This window comes from Bombina bombina, chromosome 4, assembly GCF_027579735.1.
Source record: "Bombina bombina isolate aBomBom1 chromosome 4, aBomBom1.pri, whole genome shotgun sequence".
Classification (NCBI taxonomy): Eukaryota; Metazoa; Chordata; class Amphibia; order Anura; family Bombinatoridae; genus Bombina; species Bombina bombina.
This window is the reverse complement of record NC_069502.1, coordinates 313806939-313824622: the sequence shown is the minus strand read 5'-3', so window position 1 is coordinate 313824622 and position 17684 is coordinate 313806939. Positions and strand designations below refer to the sequence as shown.

General features: G+C 38.5%; 1 protein-coding gene across 3 annotated transcripts in view; it reads right to left on the bottom strand.

Moving 5' to 3' along the window:
• The window catches only part of RNF13 (ring finger protein 13), a 691540-nt gene that overhangs the window by 157554 nt on the left and 516302 nt on the right, over nucleotides 1-17684 (bottom strand). For all 3 annotated transcript variants that reach the window (XM_053710032.1, XM_053710030.1, XM_053710031.1), the window contains one exon: nucleotides 10501-10594. In XM_053710032.1, the coding sequence (XP_053566007.1) occupies nucleotides 10501-10594 (94 nt within the window). The remainder of the gene's footprint in view (nucleotides 1-10500; nucleotides 10595-17684) is intronic.

Below are 17684 nucleotides of genomic sequence, written 5' to 3'. Positions count from 1 at the left end.
GATGCCGCACTTGCCTTGAAGTTTCAAAAGGCACGAAAATTAGACTGTTTGGCCCTTGATTTGGACCTATCCTGAGGAAGGGCATGACCTTTTCCTCCAGTGATATCAGCAATAATCTCCTTCAAACCAGTCCCGAATAGGGTCTGCCCCTTGAAGGAAATGTTAAGCAGCTTAGACTTTGAAGTAACGTCAGCTGACCATGATTTAAGCCATAGCGCTCTGCGCGCCTGGATAGCAAAACCAGAATTCTTAGCCGTTAGTTTAGTCAAATGAACAATGGCATCAGAAACAAAAGAATTGGCTAGCTTAAGTGCTCTAAGCTTGTCAAGTATGTCATCCAATGGAGTCGCTACCTGTAAAGCCTCTTCCAGAGACTCAAACCAGAACGCCGCAGCAGCAGTGACAGGAGCAATGCATGCAAGGGGCTGTAGGATAAAACCTTGTTGAATAAACATTTTCTTAAGGTAACCCTCTAACTTTTTATCCATTGGATCTAAGAAAGCACAACTGTCCTCGACAGGGATAGTAGTACGCTTTGCTAGAGTAGAAACTGCTCCCTCCACCTTAGGAACTGTCTGCCATAAGTCCGTGTGGTGGCGTCTATTGGAAACATTTTTCTAAAAATAGGAGGGAGAGAGAACGGCACACCTGATCTATCCCATTCCTTAGTAATAATATCTGTAAACCTTTTAGGTATTGGAAAAACATCAGTGCACACCGGCACTGCATAGTATTTATCCAGTCTACACAATTTCTCTAGAACGGCAATTGTATCACAGTCATTCAGAGCAGCTAAAACCTCCCTGAGTAACACGCGGAATTGTTCAAGCTTAAATTTAAATGTAGAAATATCAGAATCAGGTTGCATCATCTTCCCTGAGTCAGAAACATCACCCACAGAAAGAAGCTCTCCTTCTTCAGCTTCTGCATATTGTGAGGCAGTATCAGACATAGCTCTTAAAGCGTCAGTATGCTCTGTATTTCGTCTAACTCCAGAGCTATCTCGCTTTCCTCTAAATTCAGGTAGTCTGGCTAATCCCGCTGACAGTGTATTATCCATGACTGCCGCCATGTCTTGTAAAGTAAACGCTATGGGCGCCCTGGATGTACTTGGCGCCATTTGAGCGTGAGTCTCTTGAGCGGGAGTCAAAGGATCTGACACATGGGGAGAGTTAGTCGGCATAACTTCCCCCTCGTTAGATTCCTCTGGTGATAAATTTTTTAAAGACAGAATATGATCTTTATTGCTTAAAGTGAAATCAGTACATTTGGTACACATTCTAAGAGGGGGTTCCACCATGGCTTTTAAACATAATGAACAAGGAGTTTCCTCTATGTCAGACATGTTTGTACAGACTAGCAATGAGACTAACAAGCTTGGAAACACTTTAAATCAAGTTAACAAGCAAATATAAGAAACGGTACTGTGCCTTTAAGAGAAACAAATTTTGTCAGAATTTGAAAAACAGTGAAAAAAGGCAGTAAATCAAACAAAATTTTTACAGTGTGTATAATAAGCTAACAGAGCATTGCACCCACTTGCAAATGGATGATTAATCCCTAAGTTCAAAAAAACAATCCTCAACAATGTATAGAACAGCTGCCAGGCAAATACTGTGCTCGTGACGACTGTGGAAATCTGCCCAATTCCACTATGACAATATGAAACATGGAAATGTCCACAGCACAACTTGCTTAAAAAGTGTCTTTATTGACAAAAGAAAGAGCAACGTTTCGTGACTGCTGTCACTTAATCATGCTATACATACAATACTCAGAGGTGATCCTTTTAAACTAGTTAGCTTGGCGCCAATACATTTTACACTTGAGCGCCACCTGCTGCACAAAACATATTACTCTTTAAACATCCAAAATTTATACAATTTGCAACAAGACACTTTTTGTTAAAGATACATAGTTTAAACATTTTTACAGCAAGGAAATAATATCTCTACAATATCTAAAGCAGTTATAACCTACCCTGATACCAGCACTACATATCTATACATTATTGTAAATAAAATTTAATTAGACCTATTCTTTACCAAAAAACTGACCAATCGAAATCCCTATTCATGCCATAAGGTACTAATGATCCCAATTTATGAATCCAATGCATTTCTTTTTGTTTTAATATTTTCTCACGGTCACCACCCATTCTCTGCGGGCCCACATAATCAATAACCTGCCACCGGAGCTGGCTGATACTGTGGCCTTTCTCCAAAAAATGATTGGAGACAGGTGCCTCCCTGTTCCCACATCTAATATTGGAGCGGTGCTGGCTAAGCCTATCTTTCACTTTTCTTACCGTCTCTCCAATATAGATGAGGGAACACGGACACTTAATTAAATAAATTGCATGTGTAGTGTCGCAAGTAAAAAAATTCCTAATAGTATACCGTTTACCACTTCTAGGGTGGACAAACTCTTTGCCCCTTATTACTGAATTGCAACTAATACATCCTAAACAAGGATAACATCCTATATTCTTCTTTGTTAAATGGCTCTGCTGTAGCTGCTTAGCTGGTCCTATATCAGACTTCACAAAGTAGTCCCTCAAATTCTTTACCCTTTTGTAGGCCATGATTGGTCTCTCTTTGAATTCAATAATATCATTGTTGCACCTATGTAATATAGGCCAATGTTTGTTAATGATTTTAGCTATTTGTCTCCCATGGGCACTAAACTGTGATGTAAAGATCATTCTCCTGTTCTTATCTTTATGATCTTTATTAGTGGTGAGGTTATTACTACATTTATCTAATACATGTTGGGGGTAACCTCTATTACGGAATATTTCCTGCATTTCATTAATCCTTTTGTTAAGATTATCTGACTCTGACACAATACGGTGGACTCTCATCAATTGACTCTTGGGTAAGGATTCTACCAAATGACGTGGATGGAAACTATTAAACTCTAACAATGTATTCCTATCCGTTTCTTTTGAATATAAATCAAATTCCAATCTAAGACCTTTCTTATACACTCTAGTGTCCAAAAACATGATACTCTCCTCACTGAAATTCAGTGTAAATTCTAAATTTCTCACAGAAGAATTGAGGTCAGTTACAGACTGGACCAGGGAGTCCACGGGGCCCCACCATACGCCAAATATATCGTCTATGAAGCGCCACCAGGCTCCTCCATAGTCTTTAAACAATTTATTTTCATAAACTATATTCTCTTCAATCATGCTCATAAACAAATTGGCGTATGATGGGGCCACGTTGGACCCCATGGCAGTTCCTCTTATCTGTATGAACCAATCATCCTGAAACATAAAGTAATTCCAGTGTAGAATCAAGCCTAATAATTCTTCTATGAAAGCATTTTGTTGTGGGGTATATCCCCCATTCACATGCAAAAAAATTTTAATCACCCCCATACCTGTTTCATGCTTTATACAGGTATAGAGGCTTTTAACATCTAATGTATACAGTACAAAACGGTCACTGGGTAGATGCAATTCTCTCACTTTTTGCAAAAAATCACCTGTGTCTTTGATGTATGAACTACATTTTACGACCTCAGGCTGCAACAATTTGTCAATAAAAATAGATACATTAGAAAAGGCAGAATCTATGCTGGAAATAATTGGCCTACCTGGAGGGGCAGCAAGGTTTTTGTGAATCTTTGGTATAGTATAAAAAACTGGTGTTCTTGGTGACTTATTGTACAAAAAATCTTTCAATTTTAAGTCAATTACCCCAACCTTTACTGCCCTCTCCAGGCAGGCCAATAATTCTTTTTGTATCCTATAAACAGGATTTTGAGACAATTTCTTATATGTTTCAGGGTCATCTAGTTGTTGTCTAATTTCCTCAATGTAGTACTGTTTATCAATAACCACAGATGCGCCTCCTTTATCGGCTCCCTTCAGAACAACCTTATTCAATTTACTCTGAAAGGACTGTATTGCTTTCTTTTCAACATTACTCACATTACTCTTTACCTTCTTACCATCTCTGAGAACCTGCTGTTGTAATTTATTCACGTCTAAATTTACAAGTTGTATAAACGTATTGACACTATCGTTATGGATTAATGGTGTATAATTGCTCTTTTTCCATAGACCCAACTTTTTTAGAGTCCAATTCCCAGAGTCTTTACCGGGGGTATTATGCTTGGCACTCACATCACCAAATTGTACTCTCAATTTAATGTTCCTATAGAACCTGTTCAGATCTTTGTTTATTTCAAAAAAGTCAGTCTGCTTACTTGGGCAAAACGATAGTCCTCTATTAAGGAGTACAAGCTCACCATCATCCAACATAACACCGGATATATTCACTACTGTCGATTCCTCTGATGTCCTCCGCCCCTCCGGTTGGATTTTCTGACTGGTGCCTTTCTTGCGGTGCTTTCTCCCTGTTCTCCGCTTGTATCGCTTTCGCTCAGACTCGTGGAACTTGACGTCACATCCGTCGAGTCGCCTTCCGTGTCACGTGCGACTTTCTTGTGCTGCTGATTGGTCATACGTCTGCCTCTGGTCTGTTTACCCCGGTTGCCATGGGGACCCTGTCGCCATCTGTAGACCCAGCCTTGTGAGTAGTCTTGTTCATCCCGAACAAATTTTGTCCGCTTTCTTTCTTTTAGCTCTTTTTGCAGGCGATCCATTCTTTCATCTGTCTGTGTTATCAGATTTTTCAAATCTTCCTCAGAGATTTGACCGGAAAGCTCCTCTTTGACGGTGGCCAATTCCACTTCTTGTTTGGCCATTTCCTTAGTAAGGGATTCCACTGTATGCACAATTAAATCGAATGAGCACTTATTGATTACTGCCTCAAACTTGTCGCAGTACTCTTTGTTGTTTTTCAACAAGGTAGGGCAAGTGCTCATTCGTAACCCCCTCGGGATCCTCTTGACACAATAGTATTCTGCAAGAGTTGTTATATGCAGGTCCCTGGCTGTATTTCTATACCGCAACTTTTCATATTGCTTGGTAAGTTCATCAACTGGGTTAACTCTTAGGAAGTCTCTAGACCCCCTAGTCAGGGTCGTTATCCGAACGGTGTTACGTTGGCTGATGGTGAGCTTGCACTCCTTAATAGAGGACTATCGTTTTGCCCAAGTAAACAGACTGACTTTTTTGAAATAAACAAAGATCTGAACAGGTTCTATAGGAACATTAAATTGAGAGTACAATTTGGTGATGTGAGTGCCAAGCATAATACCCCCGGTAAAGACTCTGGGAATTGGACTCTAAAAAAGTTGGGTCTATGGAAAAAGAGCAATTATACACCATTAATCCATAACGATAGTGTCAATAAGTTTATACAACTTGTAAATTTAGACGTGAATAAATTACAACAGCAGGTTCTCAGAGATTGTAAGAAGGTAAAAAGTAATGTGAGTAATGTCGAAAATAAAGCAATACAGTCCTTTCAGAGTAAATTGAATAAGGTTATTCTGATGGGAGCCGATAAAGGAGGCGCATCTGTGGTTATTGATAAACAGTACTACATTGAGGAAATTAGACAACAACTAGATGACCCTGAAACATATAAGAAATTGTCTCAAAATCCTGTTTATAGGATACAAAAAGAATTATTGGCCTGCCTGGAGAGGGCAGTAAAGGTTGGGGTAATTGACTTAAAATTGAAAGATTTTTTGTACAATAAGTCACCAAGAACACCAGTTTTTTATACTATACCAAAGATTGTTGCAGCCTGAGGTCGTAAAATGTAGTTCATACATCAAAGACACAGGTGATTTTTTGCAAAAAGTGAGAGAATTGCATCTACCCAGTGACCGTTTTGTACTGTATACATTAGATGTTAAAAGCCTCTATACCTGTATAAAGCATGAAACAGGTATGGGGGTGATTAAAATTTTTTTGCATGTGAATGGGGGATATACCCCACAACAAAATGCTTTCATAGAAGAATTATTAGGCTTGATTCTACACTGGAATTACTTTATGTTTCAGGATGATTGGTTCATACAGATAAGAGGAACTGCCATGGGGTCCAACGTGGCCCCATCATACGCCAATTTGTTTATGAGCATGATTGAAGAGAATATAGTTTATGAAAATAAATTGTTTAAAGACTATGGAGGAGCCTGGTGGCGCTTCATAGACGATATATTTGGCGTATGGTGGGGCCCCGTGGACTCCCTGGTCCAGTCTGTAACTGACCTCAATTCTTCTGTGAGAAATTTAGAATTTACACTGAATTTCAGTGAGGAGAGTATCATGTTTTTGGACACTAGAGTGTATAAGAAAGGTCTTAGATTGGAATTTGATTTATATTCAAAAGAAACGGATAGGAATACATTGTTAGAGTTTAATAGTTTCCATCCACGTCATTTGGTAGAATCCTTACCCAAGAGTCAATTGATGAGAGTCCACCGTATTGTGTCAGAGTCAGATAATCTTAACAAAAGGATTAATGAAATGCAGGAAATATTCCGTAATAGAGGTTACCCCCAACATGTATTAGATAAATGTAGTAATAACCTCACCACTAATAAAGATCATAAAGATAAGAACAGGAGAATGATCTTTACATCACAGTTTAGTGCCCATGGGAGACAAATAGCTAAAATCATTAACAAACATTGGCCTATATTACATAGGTGCAACAATGATATTATTGAATTCAAAGAGAGACCAATCATGGCCTACAAAAGGGTAAAGAATTTGAGGGACTACTTTGTGAAGTCTGATATAGGACCAGCTAAGCAGCTACAGCAGAGCCATTTAACAAAGAAGAATATAGGATGTTATCCTTGTTTAGGATGTATTAGTTGCAATTCAGTAATAAGGGGCAAAGAGTTTGTCCACCCTAGAAGTGGTAAACGGTATACTATTAGGAATTTTTTTACTTGCGACACTACACATGCAATTTATTTAATTAAGTGTCCGTGTTCCCTCATCTATATTGGAGAGACGGTAAGAAAAGTGAAAGATAGGCTTAGCCAGCACCGCTCCAATATTAGATGTGGGAACAGGGAGGCACCTGTCTCCAATCATTTTTTGGAGAAAGGCCACAGTATCAGCCAGCTCCGGTGGCAGGTTATTGATTATGTGGGCCCGCAGAGAATGGGTGGTGACCGTGAGAAAATATTAAAACAAAAAGAAATGCATTGGATTCATAAATTGGGATCATTAGTACCTTATGGCATGAATAGGGATTTCGATTGGTCAGTTTTTTGGTAAAGAATAGGTCTAATTACATTTTATTTACAATAATGTATAGATATGTAGTGCTGGTATCAGGGTAGGTTATAACTGCTTTAGATATTGTAGAGATATTATTTCCTTGCTGTAAAAATGTTTAAACTATGTATCTTTAACAAAAAGTGTCTTGTTGCAAATTGTATAAATTTTGGATGTTTAAAGAGTAATATGTTTTGTGCAGCAGGTGGCGCTCAAGTGTAAAATGTATTGGCGCCAAGCTAACTAGTTTAAAAGGATCACCTCTGAGTATTGTATGTATAGCATGATTAAGTGACAGCAGTCACGAAACGTTGCTCTTTCTTTTGTCAATAAAGACACTTTTTAAGCAAGTTGTGCTGTGGACATTTCCATGTTTCATAAGTTAAAAAAAACAGATAAAAAAAACGATAAACGTTTTTTTTAACAGTCACACCAACTGCCAAAGCCTTGCTGTGGGCCTACCTTCCCCAACAAACGATTTTAGAAAGCCTAAGAGCCCTTTAAAGATGTCCTATAGCATTCAGGGGACTCCTGGAGGAAGCTGGATGTCTCAGTCTGTAAAAGTTACTGCGCAAAAAAGCGCTAAATTAGGCCCCTCCAACTCATAGTAAAACAGTGGAAAGCCTCAGGAAACTGTTTCTAGGCAAATTTAAGCCAGCCATGTGGAGAAAACTAGGCCCCAATAAAGTTTTATCACCAAAGTATATATAAAAACGTTTAAACATGTCAGCAATTGTTTTATATTGTAAATATAAAAGAGTATTACCTCAGAAAGTTAGCATGATACCAGTCGCTATTAAATCACTGTATTCAGGCTTACCTTACATAAATTTGGTATCAGCAGCATTTTCTAGCATTCACATCTTCTAGAAAAAATCTTAACTGCACATACCTCATAGCAAGATAACCTGCACGCCATTCCCCCACTGAAGTTACCTCTCTCTTCAGTCATGTGTGAGAACAGCAATGGATCTTAGTTACAACCTGCTAAGATCATAGAAATCACAGGCAGATTCTTCTATTTTTCTGCCTGGGACCATTTAAAAATAAACTTTTGATTGAAGCAAGATAACAGCTACATTTCACCACTTTCCTCTTACTACCTCCATGCTTGTTGAGAGTTGCAACAGAATGACTGGATATGGCAGTTAGGGGAGGAGCTATATAGCAGCTCTGCTGTGGGTGATCCTCTTGCAACTTCCTGTTGGGAAGGAGAATATCCCACAAGTAATGGATGATCCATGGACTGGATACACCTTACAAGAGAAAGTATCAGCAGAGGTAATGGTATATAAGAGTATATCGTTGATCTGAAAAGGGAGGTAGGAGATGAATCCCTACGACCGATAACAGAGAACCCTTGAAAAGATTTCCCACAAGGAAAACCATAAAAATCAATAGGCAATACTCTCTTCACGTCCCTCTAACAAACACTGTACTATGAGTGGAATTGGGCTTCAGAATGCTTAGAAGCGCTTATCACAGAAGAAATCGTAAAAATCAAGCACAAACTTACTTCACCACCTCCATAGGAGGCAAAGTTTGTAAAACTGAATTGTGGGTGTGGTGAGGGGTGTATTTAAAGGCATTTTGAAGTTTGGGAAACTTTGCCCCTCCTGGTAGGATTGTATATCCCATACGTCACTAGCTCATGGACTCTTGCCAATTACATGAAAGAAATGTGGGTTTTTGTGTACCTTTATTGTTCTGCCTTGATCTTGAAGTAAATGTCAATTTTCCCTGTTTCTATGCCTCATAATAATTTGTGTATATCTATTAGTTAAACCGCTACATTTAAAAAAAAAATTAAAAAAAATATTTTTTATATATTTATATAACAAACTTGATGCTGTTTTCAACCCCAACTCCTCCCAGCCTCCACTTCCTACTTCTCCACAAAGTGACAAATAGAGCGGTCCCACCCGCTCTATACATATCCTTCAAGCGTGCTCCTGTCAAGATGTTCAACTGCGCATGCGTTAAAAGCCTCTATCGTAGATTAGCTACATAGTATACTTACCTGGCTGTAGACGATTGATGTAGATTTCTCTTTTTCCGAAAATAGGGCTAGAGAGCTTGTGCGACGCGTGAGTTGAGTTGAAAATATCGGCTTTACCGCATGCGCATAAGAAGAGTGTGACGTGTGTTAAAAGGGGTTGAACGCCCCGGGGGGAAACAATGATTGGAAAAATAAGGGAACAGAATATGTCACTCAAAAAACAAAGATGGCGGGCAGAGGAATTATAATGTGATCGAGCTGATTAAAAGCTAATTTTTGGAGAAATTATAGTCTTTTTAAAAAAATTATGAATTAATGTGCAGCTATTTTTTTATTGATGATTAATGTGGTGTTACCGGATGTCAATGACTTTACATTAACTTTAAGGGATTTTGTCATGCTTGACAATTTTTATAGTTAACTACCTTAACCCAAAAAGACGTGTGTGTGTGTGTGTATATATATATATATATATATATATATATATACACACACACACGTCATGTGGTACTTTGCCCATTGTACTGCCTAAAATATAAATATATAGCCAAGCTGCATGAAGCTCCAGAAGTCTTGGCTGTAAAGTTACAGATCGGTGCACCGGTTCCATATATAGCAGATGTCTGATCAATACAGTGACACTGTGTGTGTCACAGTCTGTAACGATTAACTTCTTGTGCCAGCGAGAGGTGGCACAGAGGCGGAGGGGGCGGGAGGGGCCCCATGCTACAGAAAAAAATGTTGAAGGGAGAGGGGAGGGGATAGGAAGCTACACTATGGAAAAAAGGGGAATTGGAAGGGGTGCATAATTAATGATTACGTGGAGGTATGGGGCACCAGTAAACTACAGAAAAATATATAAAATTAATAAAAACATACAAACTGGGTACTAGCAGACAGCTACCAGTACCTAAGATGGCCACCACTATTAGTAGGGGGAGGGTTAAAGAGCTGTTTGGGGGAATCAGGAGCGATCACTACACTATAAAAAATAAAAAGTAAAAAAATAAAAAGTAAAAAAAATAATATAAACTATATACTGGCAGACGTTTTGAAATGTTGCATTGCAGTGTTTTTTTAAAAATAAAAACATAAAAATTAAAAAGGGAAATATTTGTTCTTTGCTTTAATGCTTGAGCTCATATGATGCCAGCATCAGTTTAACGGAACGCTATTTATTATGTAAAGTAGTATGTGCTAAACATATCCTGTGCGTGTGTAGGGGAGAGTGTTATAGCAGGGACAAATTTGCAGATACAAAGAAGTCAGAATTCACAGCTTGTGGCTCTAACAAATGTATTTTAAAAGGCTGTGCTCAGCATTTAGAACTTCTTACCTTTCTTATATTTATGTATTGGAAGTTTCTTTAGTTGGTCCTTACGTAGCCTGTACCTTCTTTCCCTGTGCCTGTCTTGCACACACTTTGTAATCTAATTAAAAACAAGAATAATTATTAAAATAATAAGGAATCAAATGATAATATATTATTAGGATTAAAGTATGATCTTGGTGGGAAACGGAAAAAAACACACTGTGTGCTGACTGCGCTGCCACTAACTGTCAAAAGTTTGTCTGTGTGGCTGGCTGCTGCGCAGAATGAGCAACTAGGCAAGCATTGATGGATCATCACTGTATTACTTACAGACAGAATACTGCATGTAATACTGCACTTTGGAGTACTGAGCAGTCCCGTACACAGAATTGCTATACTGTATAGTATTAATATATAACACAGAACTTTTCAATCCTTTATCTGCTTTATACAAGATAAATGATAGAGACAGATAGACCGACATAGAGAACAATCAATAAGACAGACCAGATAGATGAATATATATATATATATATATAATATAGAGGTTTAGGGTGCTTAAGTAATAAATGGGTAAGATAGCAATCATATTTTACAAAGCAGATAATTTGTTTTTGGGTGAGGGGGCCCAAAAAAACCTTGCACTAGGGACCTCTGTTCATTAGGTCTGTCACTTCTTACAATAATAAAATGGACTATAAAGTGCCGTTTATACCAAAATAAGATACCTGCATAAACACGTATGTAGTATATATTCTTCATCCATAAATTTTTTGATATTTGTATTCGCTTTAGTTATTGTTGCTAAAACTTAAGACAGAATACATTTATATTTCACTAGTGAAATATTGTAATTTTATGTACATTATCTGTATAGCTATCAGTTAATGACCTCTAGGTGTTACAAACCACAAACTACTTTTTATTATATTAAGCTGAGTAACCCTGGCTCTCTCATCTAAGCCTAAGCTACCACTTTGCTCTCCCTGACTCCCACCTATTTGTAACCCTGCCATGAGAGTATACACACTACAAAGTATAGTCTAATAATGTTCCTATGATCGGCTTTACAGTGCACAGAAATAACCCATTCTACTGTTCCCCTGACCCTCTTGCGACCTTTTATCTCTCAATCTTTATTTTATTACCTGCAATGGTGGGTCTAGGACTTGAGTGCTTAACTCTTGCAAAAATTATTTGGCTCATGTCCCTAGTAGAACTCACTAACAAAGATCTTCTCTAAAACTCTTCCATGCAATTCAGCCTACATGAACCACAGGAAAAAGATTCCAGCTTCGTACGTATGAATCGTACGTAGGGATACAAGCTAACATATCAGGGTGGATAAAATCAATAATAAAAATAATAAAATAATTTAAAATCATATATATATATATATATATATTTTTAATTATGATCAGATTTTTTTTTTTAATATGATTTTATAAAATAAAATGTTTTTTTGAAGAAAAAATTATCTAAAGATAGCTTTCTATTTAAGATATATTATAATCCAAGGGTTATTCATCTTGAAATAAGAATTGTTTTTTAAGTATGTACCATGATACTGTATAATCGTAGCTGTAATGATTTATTATTTTCTATTAGATTATTTTTGGCATTTTGCTCTATCTAGAAAATATCACATATTCTTGGTTTTGTAGTTTTCATAATTGTGGACTTGTGTCTGCAGAAATAACATCTCTTCTTCACAGTAAAAATGTTCCAAAGTAAACATGCAAAATAAACAGAATCAATCCGTTACTAAGTTTCTAGAAGCTCAATGAATAGAAGTTTGAGTGGAATAGATTTGCGCATGGACGTACGTGTGTGTGTGTGTGAGGGGGAGATGGGGCAAGCAATAAAAGTGAAACCTGTAATAGCATTGTTCTGGTTTAAAGAAAAAATGTAATTGTTATTAAGGTAATGATTATTTCTTTCCTATGACATGGAGAGTCCACGACTGCATTCCAATTACTAGTGGGATATTCAACTCCTGGCCAGCAGAAGGCTGAGAGCAGCCCAGCAAAGCTGTTAAGTGTAACTGCCTTACCCATAACCCCCAGACATTCTCTTTGCCTCTGTCAATGGAGGTTGTGCAAAGTTGGTGTCTGAAGATTTTAATCCTTTTATGGGTACTTTTCCCTGCAAGCAAGGATTGGGGTCTAGCTGTGTCCATGTCAATCTATTGAGTAAGAGTAGTGGTGGCTTTTAGCAGTTAAAAGGCAATTAGGAAGTCTTTGCTTAACTTTTTTAATTTTATTTTTATTGAGGTTATATAATGTACAGGCACAACAAGGTTATATTGCTTACAAATCCAATGTTGGCAATATTATACAGATCTCCGATATATTAAAGTTGCAACATATATTAAAAGACCTTAATTGGAAAATTAGTTTAAAATCTCAGCAAGACATAACAGTTAATAACACTTGTAAGTAAATAATATATAATATTAAAAGCAAACCTCTTATTTATCCATTTTTCAAATATGATCATATTTCCCCTTTAACACATAATAAAGCTGGTCATAAACCTTTACCCTCTTATGATAAGCTAGGGTCACCTGTGGGCCCTCAAAATAGTACGTTTGTCATGGGAGGGATTTAAGGGGGATATAGAGACAATAAAATAAGAGTTTCTATAAGATGCATTTTCTTATGCTTAACTAATAAGCCGATGGGAGTATGGGGGGTAGGGAGCAGAAGGAAGGGGAAAGGTGAGGTAAGGTGAAGGAGCCAGCACACACCCAGGAGGCTAAGGTTAGGGGTACTAAGAAAAGGATAATATTTTAATGCTGGGTTGACAAAGAAATGATACAGGGCTAACTGTTATATCTCCCCTCAGGGGTTACTGTCACCACTGGACGGAGCCGGAAAAGGGATATGGGCTATGACCCACTCTCTCTCAAGAGTGGGAAAGGATGAGGGGAGATATCTTTAACCAGGAAGACAACTAGAATGGAGTGTATATATGAACAGGGGCTATGGAATCATATAGAGAAATGTATAACGTTTATCTTATCCTCAGTAATAGGGTCGTTTGTTGAGGGCTATCTGTGGACACGTTAATGTAACTACTGTATAACCCATCTATGCGGCCTCATGTCGAACAATCTACAAGGAATAGTATTCTTCCTATGAATTAAGGACTATGAGCCAGAGGGCATCTTAAATAAATTCTTTTGGATATAGTTTAAACAAACACAAGGTAAGTTTTTAATATCATAAAAAACATATATATGACATACAAGAAGTGCACCTTTTGTTATTCTCGAATATACTCCTAAGGGAGGCTAGTGATGGAAATTCTTAGGCGCTGAGTATACAAAGCTGAGTTTGGGTTTACTTAAACAATTATCTGTCCCTGCTAGGACTAAGATTGGTCACTTGTGTTTGGGGATAAGCTTGTCCCAATAATAAAAACCATCTTATCTATATACATTCTCAAATATAAGAAATTCCTTGTAAACTCATCTTATTGAGATTGACTATTTTAGTAGGACAGGCTTATCAGGTTCAGCTTAAACGTGTATCATTTAATAGCGAGAATATACAAACATCTTCTCAACCTTTCATGACTTAGTCTTCTAAACTCGGGTAATGTTTGATGCAGACATATATCTAAATCATAAAGTGAGATTAGAGTCCTGTGCAAATATAATAGTAATAATAGTGCTCTTTGTCTTTCGGAGATCCAACTAATAATTTTTAGCTCACATACATCCTGCTGTCTCGGCCGCTGACAACACGACAGTATACTGCTCAATTATTGCACATAAAGGTAGAGGCACATATTTATAAAAATATTATAGGAGAACTCTGTTCCAGCTCACACCAAACAGCCACCGTATCCAGTATGTGACATTATCCATCTAACAGGTTTTGTCTTTCTGATAGCCTAACCCTGTAATTATATACTGCCTAGAAGGTGAACCCACAACCTTACCATTGGCTTTGCACAGTCTATAGACATGTAATGATTTAGGAGTGGGTCAAGGTTATATATGATTTCTAACCGGACTAATGAAAAAATCTATAAGGGTTATATCTTACATGCTGGACATATAAAAATCAGTAATTCAAGTGCCCCTCTAATAGAACATACATGTCCAGATGTTACAGCCCAGGCATACCCACTTAGAAGTATGTAATAATAAAGCTGAAGCGTGCATAAGCTGGGAGAAATCATATAGGACAAATTTGGGAGATCATTACATCATTAAACCCTAGGTAACAATGTCAATCTGTCAAAAACACATCCCAAAGTAAAAAAACACAAACACATTAAACAAGCTGTATTAACTAACCTAAAAGGTTCAACTAGCAATTATCAGAGGCTATACATTCCCCCTCATAAAGGAGCTCAAATTGTCAAGTCCATGAGTTCTCTTGGAAGTCACTATCAACCCAAAAAAATAAAATAAACATACGCACTTACAAACGAGTGTAACACATCTATCACCATCAAAAAGTCTTGTGTCTGCAATACAATGTACAGATTGTCCCAAAGAAAGAGAAACATGTGCTATGGGTATCTAAGATAGATCATCTCAAAACTGTAGTTAGGGCTCATCAAAAGATCGTCCGGTTAAGCCCATATATCTATCCTATAATGTTATAAACCTCAACCGATGCCTTCTCTAAGGACCTGTACTGTGGGGCTATCAGCTTCCTGAATGCCATGTTCAAGTAGCGGATCTATAAAGTTAATGGGGGTTATTGTCTTGACTCCAATCTTTAACGACTCATCCTCCTGAATGCCATGCTCTAACAGCAGAGCCGACAACACCCTCCGCTGTGCCAGACAAATGATTGGGGATCTCCAACATGGCTGACCTCAAGGCTAGCAGGTATTGAACAAGAATCGGGCAGTCAGGGCCCTTGACTTCCGGTCGCATCAATTTAGCCAAGCCTGTTGGGGTATCCCACATACCATCCTGTAGCTCCTCCGGCAGCACAGTCTCATGGGGTATGTGTGCCCAAGTCTGTTCCCCGGAATTGTCCGCTTGCCACGAGGTAAAGCCCTCAGCCTGCCTAGATACATGCCTCTGTGGTCCTAGGTATATCAGTATGTCTGAGGATGGTGCCGAATGATCAAAGTGTCGCGTCACCTCCCGTCTGCCATTCTGAGCCGCATGATCCAAGCTTCGGGTTATTGCCGCTGCAAAATTTACAAAAATAGCCTCCAGCCTCTGCATTATATCCTCCATGGTAAGAACCTGGGGATGTGTATGCAATCTTCTCAGATCTGTCAAGGTCTTGTAGAGAGTTGGCCAGAAATAGCTCCATGAGAGTTGAACTGCATCGCTGTTTAGCTACCCTGATGGTCTAGCCGAGAGACATTTGTCAAGGGTATCGTTTAGCTCCAGCTCAAAATCACTATAGTATTGTAGTAAGGTCAATATAGATGGTGACAAGAGAGGTAGAAGTCACAAATAATATAAAATTCTACATTTTAACCTCAAAAAGCAAACATATAGCCAGGATAGCTCCTAATATGCACGTCTTGTCTTCCCGGCGGTTAGCTCCTCCCCCCTCTTTGCTTTACTTTTAACACTTTGCTACCCCTTTGCAGAAAGCCAGACGGCTAGATTTAGAGTTTGGCGTTAGCCGTCAAAACCAGCGTTAGAGGCTCCTAACGCTGGTTTTGGGCTACCGCTGGTATTTAGAGTCAGTCAGGAAAGGGTCTAACGCTCACTTTGCAGCCGCGACTTTTCCATACCGCAGATCCCCCTACGCCAATTGCGTATCCTATCTTTTCAAAGGGATCTTTCTAACGCCGGTATTTAGAGTCGTGGCTGAAGTGAGCGTTAGAAATCTAACAACAAAACTCCAGCCGCAGAAAAAAAAACAGGAGTTAAGAGCTTTCTGGGCTAACGCTGGTTTATAAAGCTCTTAACTGCTGTGCTCTAAAGTACACTAACACCCATAAACTACCTATGTACCCCTAAACCAAGCCCCCCCCCACATCGCCGCCACTCTATTAAAATTTTTTAACCCCTAATCTGCCGACCGCACACCGCCGCCAGCTACGTTATACTTATGTACCCCTAATCTGTTGCCACTAATACCGCCGACACCTACATAATATTTATTAACCCCTAATCTGCCGCCCCCAACATCGCCTCCACCTACCTACACTTATTAACCCCTAATCTGCCGAACGGACCTCACCGCTACTATAATAAATGTATTAACCCCTAATCCGCCTCACTCCCGCCTCAATAACCCTATAATAAATAGTATTAACCCCTAATCTGCCCTCCCTAACATCACCGACACCTAACTTCAAGCATTAACCCCTAATCTGCCGACCGTACCTCACCGCTACTCTAATAAATGTATTAACCCCTAAAGCTAAGTCTAACCCTAACACCAACACCCCCCTAAGTTAAATATAATTTAAATCCAACGAAATAAATTAACTCTTATTAAATAAATTATTCCTATTTAAAGCTAAATACTTACCTGTAAAATAAACCCTAATATAGCTACAATATAAAACACAATTTATGCTTACCTGATAAATTTATTTCTCTTGTGGTGTATCCAGTCCACGGATCATCCATTACTTGTGGGATATTCTCATTCCCAACAGGAAGTTGCAAGAGGACACCCACAGCATAGCTGTAATATAGCTCCTCCCCTAACTGTCATAGCCAGTCATTCGACCGAAAACAAGCCGAGAAAGGAGGAACCATAGGGTGTAGTGGTTACTGTAGTTTAAATTTAAAAATGACCTGCCTTAAAATGACAGGGCGGGCCGTGGACTGGATACACCACAAGAGAAATAAATTTATCAGGTAAGCATAAATTGTGTTTTCTCTTGTAAGGTGTATCCAGTCCACGGATCATCCATTACTTGTGGGATACCAATACCAAAGCTAAAGTACACGGATGAAGGGAGGGACAAGGCAGAAACTTAAATGGAAGGAACCACTGCCTGTAAAACCTCTCTCCCAAATATAGCCTCCGAAGAAGCAAAAGTATCAAATTTGTAAAATTTTGAAAAAGTATGAAGCGAAGACCAAGTCGCCGCCTTGCAAATCTGTTCAACAGAAGCCTCATTTTTAAAGGCCCAAGTGGAAGCCACAGCTCTAGTGGAATGAGCTGTAATCCTTTCAGGAGGCTGCTGTCCAGCAGTCTCATAGGCTGAGCGGATTAAGCTTCTTAGCCAAAAAGAAAAAGAGGTTGCCAAAGTCTTTT